The sequence below is a fragment of the Oncorhynchus nerka genome, linkage group LG13 (assembly GCF_034236695.1).
Source record: "Oncorhynchus nerka isolate Pitt River linkage group LG13, Oner_Uvic_2.0, whole genome shotgun sequence".
Classification (NCBI taxonomy): Eukaryota; Metazoa; Chordata; class Actinopteri; order Salmoniformes; family Salmonidae; genus Oncorhynchus; species Oncorhynchus nerka.
The window spans coordinates 49,119,472-49,131,684 of record NC_088408.1 but is presented as its reverse complement, the minus strand read 5'-3'; the positions used below and the strand labels follow the sequence as shown (position 1 = coordinate 49,131,684).

The window sequence follows — 12,213 nt, the reverse complement described above, 5'->3', positions numbered from 1 at the left end:
GCAAATGAATGAGCTAGATGTCAAAAAAACGAGGTTGATTTCGCCGGGTACAAAAACAAACTATATGAACCGTTACTTTTTGAGGGGGCTTGAACCGTTTCAGAACTTTACTTGAACTTTACTTTACTGGAACAGAATAAAATAAATAGGGGTTCTGCTCGGAAACCAAAATGAATTATTTTGGTCCCAAACCCTTGATAGATACGTCACAGTGACACGTTGTGTGAACTAAACACACCTGTAATAGCTCTTGCTCTTCTTCTTCTCCCCAGTTCCCGGAGTGTGGATTCTTTGGCATGTACGACAAGATCCTTCTGTTCCGCCATGACCTGACTTCGGAGAACATCCTGCAGAGGCTGTCGTCAGCGGAGGACATCCATGAGGGAGACCTGATCGAGGTGGTCCTCTCCGGTGAGGGTCTTTGAGATACTCCTTGTCACAAGCGATGAAGTTGATAGCGGGTTGAAGAAGTTGATGTCGGGAAAAGTTGATATTTAGGAGGGTGCTTTATGTGGTACGGCGGTCGCTTTGTGTACCCTGAAACCCTTTCAAATCCATGTTCTCTCCTTGTGTACACCCTTGATCTGTCCTGTGTAGCTACTATGTAGGCCCTATGTCACGTCATGTGTCCCCCATGTATTCTCGGCCCGACCCAAGATGCACCCACAACATTTTCGGTGGACACACTCATTTCCTGTGACAGTGTCTTGTGGTCTGTTGTTGACAGTCATACGTGTGAAACTCAACCAGCACCTGAACAGCGGCACACCCCAGAGTAGTATTCATGTTCAATTTCAACACATGAGACAAAACGTGTGAATTCGCAGCCAACCACACAAGACTCAACCCCAGACCACTTCCTCATCCTCTGCTTGTTTTTGGTGCAGCTGGGCCCCACAGTCAGTCAGTAGTGTTGATGAGAGTGATGATACGCTGCTTGAGTCTTACTCCTCTTTCAGTCACTTCATGCCCTGGATAAAAGACAAAACATGTTTTCCCCTCTCTGGTTTTGCACAGACAGACAGGCCTGCTGAGTTCCTCTCTGGCAGCTCAGTTCAGCTCGGTTCAGATCCCTTTCAACTTCCTTTGACACCTCTCCTTTTGTTTCGTGGCTTGTTGGGCTCCGGTCCCAAACTCCACACAACTCTGCTCTGCTCGGTCTGAGCAAGGTCTCTCTCAGAGGGAGGCCCTGGCAGATTTCGGTTGGCTACCAGCTCAAAGTCGTGCGCTTGTTATTTCTGCACTTGCTGTTTCTCTCCGTGATCGATGAGGACGTCGATTGTGAGCTGGTGAATGCTTCTCATGCCCTTTACACACCTGTCTCCACCTAGTCATTGTCAGATTATATTGTAGTGAATATATTGTATGACATCTAGAAAACCTTGTTCAATACGAGATCTGTGTGTTTCTCTCTAGGGGCAGAATGCTCTTTCGTGAATGCTGTCTGGATTGTTTGTGTGCCCACTGGGAATGTGGTTGCTATGGCGCTGTTGTTCATTACAACCACTTGGTTCGAAGGTGGCCTTCATGTTCGCCTATTGATTTTTTTGAAAAGAGAGAGAGAGAGGGGGGGGCTTATGAGCCGGTAAATTCATTTTCTTGGAAAGTGGACATGTAATGAATGGTCGGACCGAGCAAAGAGCAAAGGTGGCAAGACTTCAAGCACATTTTTGCCCTCAGAGGAAAATCCATCGGTTAGAGAACAGGCACATCACCCAGCAGTACATTAATGCCCTGAAATGAACTTTCTACATCCCAAATGACACCGTATTCATTATAGTCAACTGTGGTCAAAAGTGTTAGTAGAGGACACAGCCTATTTCACATTAACCAAGTTGGGGGACACAATGACATTCATGTGTCTGACCTGGCGTTTAGAGTCATGTCAAACTCAAAAGACGACCAGGTACATTGTTCAAGGCGAAACGCTGGCCGTAGTTGATGACTTGCTCGGTGTCGACGCACGGTGGGGATTATGCAGAGACGTCTGTGGTCAGAGGCAATAGGAGGGACACCCGCTGCTTTTAGCGGTTCGTCAGCACGGCCTGTTTAGTCCTCCATCTGAAAGGCATCAAAAGCACTCTGAATCAAAACTTGAAAGAAAAATGAAGCAATTTCTCTGAAACATAACAACGTGAGCTGTGCTTTTAAGTGGGTTCGATGGAAGTCGTTATGATTGTCATCTTCCAAGCCTTAGTGGCGGTCGTGTAGAACTGGTGAGATTTGTTTTGGCTTTCTGCTAAATCATTGCCTCGTAATGGTGCTTAATGGTTTGATCGTGTCTCATCTCATATCTAAATGTACTTCCTCTGTTATTCATATAAATGCATGTCTCACTTCGTTGTTAATGTGTTTTTCCTGCAGTACAGTAACCCAGTGTGTATGTGTGTGTGTGTCTCAGCTCTGGCCACTGTTGAGGACTTCCAGATCCGTCCCCATGCCTTGTACGTGCACTCCTACAAGGCCCCGGCCTTCTGTGATGATTGTGGGGAAATGCTGTGGGGCCTGGTCCGGCAGGGCCTCAAATGTGAAGGTAAGTCTGTACCCTGCCACCCGTGCCACCCTAGCCTAGCTGCTCTGATCCCAGTCACTTCACTCTTGACCTGGGCTTCACCTCAAATCAAGGCCCTGGCTCACATGGGCCCGAATCAAAGCCTGGGGAATTGTACAGCAGGATGTCTTGATAGACTGGGGCTTCCTGCTTTTTCAGAGAGGACAGCTTTGAAGTCCTGATCAGAACAGCCTTTGAGTGGATCTCATTGTGGTGATGCCAAGCAGTCGATGGGCTCTTGTAACGCTTTGTGGAGCAGATGATTGTCAGACGAGAGAGTTATTCACCATATGTAACCTGATAGAAGAGTGAAACAACACTGAACGTTCACCTGGATACTCAGTACAGGAATGCTCTGTACATGACCTAACTCTGTGTCGAGAGAGAGAGAGAGAGAGACAGAGACATGTAGGTATGGTTACTAAGTACTGTGCCTCCTCTATAGGATGTGGGCTGAACTACCACAAGCGCTGTGCCTTTAAGATCCCTAACAACTGCAGCGGGGTGAGGAAGAGACGGCTGTCCAACGTGTCCCTGCCTGGAGCCGTGCTGTCAGTCCCCCGCCCAGCTCCCATTGAACACGTCCCTACACCCCAGGAAGAGGTAGGGGGACGCGCATACTGGCTTTGTTCAAAATAAGTGCACTATATAGGGAATAGGCTGCTTTTCGGGACACTATATCTGTGCTGCTGCTGTTGCTCCACTTTCCACTACTGCTGGTTGTAGCACTATGTTCAGCTTCCGGCTCTTCAAGACACACACACACAGGCATGCATTGACACACACACACACACACACACACAGACACACACACACAGACACACACACTTTCTCTATACAGACAGTCACACAAGTTAAACTCAGTCAGGAGCAATAGCTTCAGGCAAACCAAAATGTTTTCCATTCAGGCTGGCCAATTAATAGTTGGGAGCATGAAGAGAGTGTTTACCTCAAAACGCTGTGTGTACATACCAAAACCCAGGGGCCAATTTACTGAAGAAACAAGGCCCTTCATGTGAATCACTTTCATAAAGCCTTTTCAATCCCTCCTCATGCAGTATCGGACCATCCAAACATACTGCACAAAGGATTGTTTTTAATATCCACTTTTCTCCCGTTCAGTAAGTAGTCTTTTGCTAAACAAAACCCCACTCATGATTATTTCCTTTCCCACACAATTTGTGTCTGAAAATATTAGACTAATGTGCACTTTAGTTCTGGTCAGTTAAGTTTATAGTCGTGTTTAATATTACCGCCAGGCCGACAATGCCCTGCACAATAACGAGCCTTGGATGGAATCCTGGCCACAGTCTATTAAGAGGCACAAAGCAGACAGCGTTATTGACTCTGCTGCCTCCCAGTCAAGGCTGATGAAGCAAAGCCTTCTCAAAAGCTCTGTTCACTGTTGCCCAATGAAATATTGGCCTTTAATGTCCATATCTGAAGATCATTCAAAATGAACTTTTACACCGGCTACTTCTCTCCGGGTCATGTGGCCCGTACCTTTCTAAAGGAGGCGTCACTTAAGATTCTGTACAATAAAATCCTTTCAGTGCTATGAGATGCTATTCAGAACTTGACAGTTTATTAAGACAGTACAACATAGGCTACAGTACAGTAATGTCTGGTATGATTTTCTTATTTTTTTACGATTTTTATCTTTCTTCTTCTTGTGCTGTTATCCTTTTCCTTCCTTTTATGCCATTGTGGCTACCTCCCCCTTCACCCTCTCTTTCTCTCTGTTGTCCTCACGCGCTCTCTCTCTCTCTCGCGCTCTCTGTCTCTCTCTTTGTCTCTCTCTTTGTCTCTCTCTCTCTGTCTCTCTCTCTCTCTCTCTATGTCTCTCTTTGTCTCTCTTTGTCTCTCTTTGTCTCTCTGTCTCTCTCTCTCTCTCTCTCTCTCTCTCTCTCTCTCTGTCTCTCTCTCTGTCTCTGTCTCTCTCTCACTCTCTCTCTCTCTCTGTCTTTCTCTCTGTCTTTCTCTCTCTCTGTCTCTCTCTCTGTCTCTCTCTCTCTGTGTCTCTCTCTCTGTCTCTCTCTGTCTCTCTCTCTCTCTCACTCACTCTCTTATCTATCGCTCTCTCTCGCTCCCTCAGCTGCGCCCTCTCCTGGGGGCAGGGAAGCGTAACAGCCTGTTAAGTGGCAGACCTATCTGGATGGAGAAGATGGTGCTGGGACGGGTCAAGGTGCCGCACACCTTCTCAGTGCACACCTACACCAGACCAACCATCTGCCAGTACTGCAAACGCCTGCTGAAGGGCCTGTTCCGTCAGGGCATGCAGTGCAAAGGTGAGCTGCATATTGTGTCGGATGGATTCAATGTCGTAGTATTTCCAGTAGCTTGAAGAGTTTGTTGATACCATACTGAAAAGAAGAATTCAACACAAATGAAGATAATACACATCAATATGCCATCATCACAGAGCTGGTCGATTTCCCAATGATTGAACTTGCCGTTGAACGGTAAATCTTTGTGTTTTCAGATTGCAAATTTAACTGCCATAAGAGATGTGCGGCCAAGATACCAAGAGACTGCCTCGGTGAGGTTTCTTTTAACGGAGGTGAGTTTGTCTCAAGTGGTATCGCAACCTAAAATGTCCTCCGTAACTTGTCCCCACTATTTACTGGGCAGTGCATTGAATGTGTTGACTCCCCATGTAGTTAGCAGCATTTCTGCCCCTCCCAGTGCATTGAATGTATTGACTCCCCATGTAGTTAGCAGCATTTCTGCCCCTCCCAGTGCATTGAATGTATTGACTCCCCATGTAGTTAGCAGCATTTCTGCCCCTCCCAGTGCATTGAATGTATTGACTCCCCATGTAGTTAGCAGCATTTCTGCCCCTCCCAGTGCATTGAATGTATTGACTCCCCATGTAGTTAGCAGCTAGCCTAGTCCCATACGATATATACTATAGCCAACTCTTCTTTCACAAGTACAGTATGTGTCTACAGCGGATACAGGAAGGGCCAAGCCAATAAGCAGTACCTGTCTTTATCACACAGATTACCACACTGTAAATAAGTGCATTTTAACACTTGAATGTTTCATCCTTGGGTATTTTTTTTCTTCTACTTTTAAAGCGTTTGAAATCAATCAATCAATCAATATCAACCCCCCCCCCATGCTCCTGTGTTTCCTGTCCCAGAACCAGCCAGCCCAGGCCCCGACTCTGAGGCCACCATGGAGGTGGACAACTGTTATGTGAACAGCGAGGGCAGCCAGAGCATGGAAGACCCAGAGGAGCCCTCCACCCCAGACGACAAGTTCTACATAGAGGGGCCCTGTCTGGAAGGGGACAAGGACGAGGAGACAGTCAAGGCTATCAGGTACTTGCTTAGTCTTCTTTGTCCCGGATGGGACATAATGCCTCAGCTATCCGCTGCCCCTGGAGTGTGTCTTTGGCCACAGATTGTGCGATGTCCCATGAGAGACCCATCTCCTCCCGCACAGCCACCACTGGACTGGAAGGGATGGAATGGCATGTTTAACTCATTGAATACCTATCACGTGTGCAGATGCGTTCAATTGTGGAGCTCCTTTTGTGTGTGCTCTGTCCTGTTTTGTATATGGGAAAGGGTTGTGAGTTTGTTGAAACAATCACGTGGGCTTTGTAGATGTGTGTCAGTGCTTTGGCTATTGACGCCAGGGCACACGTTCGTTCATTCATGCGAGCTCTTGACACTTTGTGTAGCCCCATGACGAGCACTTTCATCCCCCTAATGCGGGTGGTTCAGTCCATAAAACAAACCAAGCGGAAGAGCTCAACCATGGTTCGGGAGGGGTGGATGGTCCACTACACCAGCCGAGACAACATGGTGAGAAACCTCGTTTATAACCCTGGATTGTCGTATTAGCTGAATCCCAAATGGCACCCTGTTCCCTTTTATAGTGCACTGGCGTTGACTGGAGCCCGAATAGGTCCTGGTCAAAAGTAGTGCACTGCATAGGGAATAGGGTGCTATTTGGGATGCACACATAGTCTTTAATCAATAGTCTCTAATCAATAGTCTGTATAGAGATGATATTGGTTTCAGAGTTCTTGATGATAACTCACTGCTTTTATCCGTTTCCAGAGGAAGAGGCATTACTGGAGGCTTGATAGCAAGTGTCTGACCCTGCTGCAGAACGAAACGGGATCCAAGTATTACAAGGTAGTGCGTCTCTCATTATACCTTCCCTGTCCAATTATAGCAGTTACACAGACAAAATAAGACATTACTCAAATAAAAAGAGCGTGAGGCTCTGAGACAAGCTAGAAAGTCCTGTCATACCGGTAATTGTTTTCTATTTATGAAGTGAACATTTTAGTCATGTTTTGTGGTGTTATTTTAGGACAGACAGACAGGCAAGGCTATATTTTTCCTCTCTATTCTCTCCTCCCTTCATGTTGTTTTTTGCATGTGACCTATTGAGCCCCTCAGAATATCACTAATCCTTTGAAGATCTCGGAGGGAGACAGAGAGAGAGAGGTAGTATGAGAGTGAGAGAGAGCAAGAGGTAGAGAGAGAGGTAGAGAGAGCGGTAGAGAGAGGTAGTGAGAGAGGTAGTGACAGAGAGAGAGAGAGAGAGAGAGAGAGAGAGAGAGTGGTAGAGAGGTAGTGACAGAGAGAGAGAGAGAGAGGTAGTGAGAGAGTTAGAGAGAGAGGTAGTGAGAGAGAGGTAGAGAGAGAGAGTAGAGAGAGGTAGAGAGAGGTAGTGACAGAGAGAGGTAGAGAGAGAGAGGTAGAGAGAGGGAGAGAGGTAGTGAGAGAGTTAGAGAGAGAGGTAGAGAGAGATGTAGTGAGAGAGAGAGAGAGAGAGAGAGAGAGAGTGGTAGAGAGGTAGTGACAGAGAGAGAGAGAGAGAGAGAGAGAGAGGTAGAGAGAGAGGTAGAGAGAGGTAGTGACAGAGAGAGGTAGAGAGAGAGAGGTAGAGAGAGAGAGAGAGAGAGAGTTAGAGAGAGTTAGAGAGAGAGGTAGTGAGAGAGAGGTACTAAGTAAGATGGGAAAAGCGAGAGATGGGGTGAAAGGGATTGAGAGAGATGTAAAAAGAGAGGGGAAGGGAGAAAGAGGTGGAGTAGGAGAGAGCCCTGTGGCTAAGCCTGCTCCTCTTGTGGCGGATAGTCAGCACCAGGACCGGGGGGCTTCCCTGTGGTGTCTCTGGCTGCTGCTCCCTCCCTGCCTGGCAGGCTGCCAGCATGCCTTGTGCCCAGATTGGGGAGGCACGTCCTGCCTTTTAATCAGGGGAGCGATTTGCTTCCCCCCGGCCCGGCGGAGCGCCCTGTCATGTGGCGCACTCAGCAAACCGCAAGCAGTTCTTCTGATACTGGCGACAGAGGCGTGGAGGGGCCCGGGCGGGCGCAGCAGACTGGGCTGACTGAGAGACGATTGGCTGGCCAGCAGCAGAGCAGTTCCACTCCTCTCTCTCTCTCTTTCAGATGTTTTTTTCACCTTGTGGGTGTGTTGTCCCGCTCGGCTACAACAGAGGAAAGAAGGCGGAATGTTAAATTGGACTTGAAAAGCCCAACACACTTCATTCCTTAAAGGCTGTCAGAGAGTAAGGAGAGGCCATAGCAGAGGAAAGGAGAGAGGGGGAGCTAGTAAAGGTGGGACAGTTAGGACCCTATGCTGTAGGTGTATTAGTTCCTGGAAACCCACTTTTTAGCAACTGATTGGAGGAACCTCAGCCTCACGGGTCGTTTGATTGGCTGACAATTCGTTGTGACCTTTGGTGACCTTTGAGCTGCTCATCTGACCCCATCCTCAGGAGATCCCGCTGTCAGAGATCCTACAGGTGGAGCAGGTGCAGGACTTCCACAGCCTGGCCCAGGGCAGCAACCCTCACTGCTTCGAGATCATCACCTCCACCATGGTCTACTACGTTGGGGAGAATAACAGCGGTCAATTCCATAACCCTGCCCTGGCCGCCACCGGCGTGGGGCTAGAGGTGGCCCAGGGCTGGGAGAAGGCCATCCGGCAGGCGCTGATGCCTGTCACTCCCCAACCCAGCGTCTGCACTGGCCATGGACAGGGCAAGGATCACAGTGAGTAGAGTGGGAACCCTTCTGCTAATGTGATTGAGATCTGCTGAGGAGATGAGTGAAATGTAATGTCACGTAATGGTCATGTTTGTGTGTGTGTGTGTGTGTGTGTGTGTGTGTGTGTGTGTGTGTGTGTGTGTGTGTGTGTGTGTGTGTGTGTATGTGTGTGTGTGTGTGTGTGTGTGTGGAGCTTGAGTGTATTTTGGAAAACACAGAGGGACTCCACTGTGGCCTCCCGCTGCCGGCTCAAAGTCTATTACTGGAAAATGAAATGGCGGCATTTTAAGGCGATTTAAGGGATATGAGGATTTCTGAGCCCTTTTGGATTTATCTCTGGCTGTGATAAGTGATATGAAAATTCCTGCCATTAATGAATTGATAGAGAGTGACAACATACACTGAAATAAAATATAAACTGAGCTACAGTTCATATAAGGAAATCAGTCAATTGAAATAAATTCAGTAGGCCCTAATCTATGGATTTCACATGACTGGGAATACAGATATGCATCTGTTGGTCACAGATACTTTTTTTTTAAAAGGTAGAGGCGTGGATCAGAAAACCAGTCAGTATCTGGTGTGACCACCATTTGCCTCACGCAACGCGACACATCTCCTTCACATAAAGTTGGCTGTTGATCGCGGCCTGTGTGGAATGTTGTCCCACTCCTCTTCAACGGCTGTTGTGAAGTTGCTGGATATTGGCGGGAACACGCTGTCGTACACGTCGATCCAGAGCATCCCAAACAGGCTGAATGGGTGACATGTCTGGTGAGTATGCAGGCCATGGAAGAACTGAAAGAACATTTTCATCTTTCAGGAATTGTGTACAGATCCTGAAACATGAGGTGATGGCGGCTGATGAATGGCACGACAGTGGGCCTCGGGATCTCGTCACGGTATTTCTGTGCATTCAAATTGCCATCGATAAAATGCAATTGTGTTCATTGTCCGTAACGTATAACCCCCCCGCCACCATGGGGCACTCTGTTCACAACGTTGACATCAGCAAACTGCTCGCTCACACGACGCCATACACGCTGTCTGCCATCTGCCCGGTACAGTTACAACTGGGATTCATCTGTGAAGAGCACACTTCACCAGCGTGCCAGTGGTCATCGGAGGTGAAGTCGGTTACGACGCTGAACTGCAGTCAGGTCAAGACCCTGGTGAGCACGACAAGCACATAGATGAGCTTCCTGAGACGGCTTCTGACACAGTTTTATCAGCTGTCCGGGTGGCTGGTCTCAGATGATCACGCGGGTGAAGAAGCCGGATGTGGAAGTCCTGGGCTGGAGTGGTTACACGTGGTCTGCGGTTGTGTTGCCGGTTGGACGTACTGCCAAATTCTCTAAAACGACGTTGGAGGCGGGTTATGGTAGAGATATGAACATTCAATTCTCTGGCAACAGCTCTGGTGGACATTCCTGCAGTCAGCATGCCAATTTCACGCTTCCTCAAAACTTGAGACATCTGTGGCATTGTGTTGTGTGACAAAACTGCACATTTTAGAGTGGTATTTTATTGTCCCCAGCACAAGGTGCACCTGTGTGATGATCATGCTGTTTAATCAGCTTCTTGATATGCCACATCTGTCAGGTGGATGGATTATCTTGGCAAAGGAGAAATACTCACTAACAGGGATGTCAACTAATTTCTGTACAACATTTGAGAGAAATAAGCTTTTTGTACGTATGGAACTTTTCTGGGATCTTTTATTTCAGCTCATGGAACATGGAACCAACAATTTACATGTTGCGTTTATATTTTTGTTCAGTGTAATTGAGTTCAACTCAGCAAAACAATTTGTGGTCACACAATGGAGTACAATGTGAGTCAATTAGGGACAGATCAACATTTGCTGGGGGGAGGGGCTAGTCCAACTCAACGTGTCATAGAAAAATGCACCCCTCTCCCCAATGTAAAGAATTCCTTCACATGACCCTCCCTTATACTGTAAAATAAATTAATCACCCTCCCCCTCATAGAATTAACTGAAAATAATGTTTACGACCACAAATAACAATAACTGTAGCGACCTTGTGGTTAGAGCGTTGGACTAGCAACCGGAAGGTTGCAAGTTCAAACCCCTGAGCTGACAAGGTACAAATCTGTCATTCTGCCCCTGAACAGGCAGTTAACCCACTGTTCCTAGGCCGTCCTTGAAAATAAGAATTTGTTCTTAACTGACTTGCCTGGTTAAATAAAGGTAAAATAAATAAATAAATAAACTTGGATATTGATTTTGTCACAAAAGCATGCTGAAGTTGCAAAGTTGATGCCACGCAGGGCTACGGGCCACAAGGTTGAGGGTTTGCCGACCACCACGTACAGGCTCACTCTCCCTGTCTATTTCATAACACTACATTTCGAGCCGGCTGCAGACAATGATCAACTAGGGGGAAATCAGATTTTCAACATTTTGATACCATATTTATAATTATATAAAATATATGCCAAAAAAAATATCCACCAATAGCTTTCTGTGCCAATGCACCACAACCAATAAACAAAGCATACCAACTTTGGGAACTTCAATATCATGGTTTGCGTTTTCAACCCCAGAAAAAATGGACTATATCAATCTCGACAAACAGAAAATGCATCACCCTCTACCTTGTAGGCTCACCCAGTATCGAAACCTTGGCTTGACAATCTCCAAATGTCAACAAAACAAAGGAGATGATTGTGGACTTCAGGAAACAGCAGAGGGAGCATCCCCCCACCCCCCATCCACATCGACGGGACAGCAGTGGAGAAGGTGGAAAGTTTTAAGTTCCTCAGCGTACACATCACTGACAAACTTAAATAGTTCACCCACACAGACAGTGTGGTGAAGAAGGCGCAACAGTGCCTCTTCAACCTCAGGAGGCTGAAGACATTTGGCTTGTCACCTAAAAAACCCTCACAAGTGTTTACAGATGCACCATTGAGAGCATCCTGTTGGGCTGTTCACCGCCTGATACGGCAACTGTACCACCCACAACCGCAGGGCTCTCCAGAGGGTGGTGCGGTCCACACAACGCATCACCGGGGGCACACTACCTGCCCTCCAGGACATCTACACCACCCAATGTCACAGGAAGGTCGAAAATATCATCAAGGACAACAACCACTCGAGACACTGCCTATTGACTCCGCTATCATCCACGAAGGTGAGGTCAATAGAAGTGCATCAAAGAGAGGGCCGAGAGACTGAAAAACGGCTTCTATCTCAAGGCCATCAGACTGTTAAATAGCCATCACTAGCAAAGAGAGGCTGCAGCCTACATACAGACTTGAAATCATTGGCCACTTTAATAATGTTTACATATCTTGCATTACTCATCTCATATGTACAATTGAAATCTGAAGTGTACATCCACCTTAGCCAAATACATTTAAACTCAGTTTTTCAAAAGTCCTGACATTTAATCTGGTTTCCGAGCCGGTCACGGGTGCACCTCAGCCACGCGCAAGGTACTAAACGATATCATAACCGCCACCGATAAAAGACAGTACTGTGCAGCCGTCTTCATCGACCTGGCCAAGGCTTTCGACTCTGTCAATCACCATATTCTTATCGGCAGACTCAGTAGCCTCTGTTTTTCTAATGACTGCCTTGCCTGGTTTACCAACTACTTATGGGCCGACTCTTTTCTCT

At 47.2% G+C, this 12,213-nt stretch overlaps 1 protein-coding gene across 1 annotated transcript in view; it reads left to right on the top strand.

Annotated features, from left to right (window-relative positions):
- Positions 1-12,213, top strand: part of LOC115139630 (serine/threonine-protein kinase D3-like) — a 53,462-nt gene that overhangs the window by 25,994 nt on the left and 15,255 nt on the right. Inside the window, exons 3-11 of the mRNA XM_029677232.2 lie at positions 273-411; positions 2,402-2,533; positions 2,997-3,154; positions 4,647-4,839; positions 5,034-5,111; positions 5,697-5,877; positions 6,243-6,366; positions 6,625-6,702; positions 8,297-8,573. Coding sequence (XP_029533092.1) covers positions 273-411; positions 2,402-2,533; positions 2,997-3,154; positions 4,647-4,839; positions 5,034-5,111; positions 5,697-5,877; positions 6,243-6,366; positions 6,625-6,702; positions 8,297-8,573 — 1,360 coding nt within the window. The remainder of the gene's footprint in view (positions 1-272; positions 412-2,401; positions 2,534-2,996; positions 3,155-4,646; positions 4,840-5,033; positions 5,112-5,696; positions 5,878-6,242; positions 6,367-6,624; positions 6,703-8,296; positions 8,574-12,213) is intronic.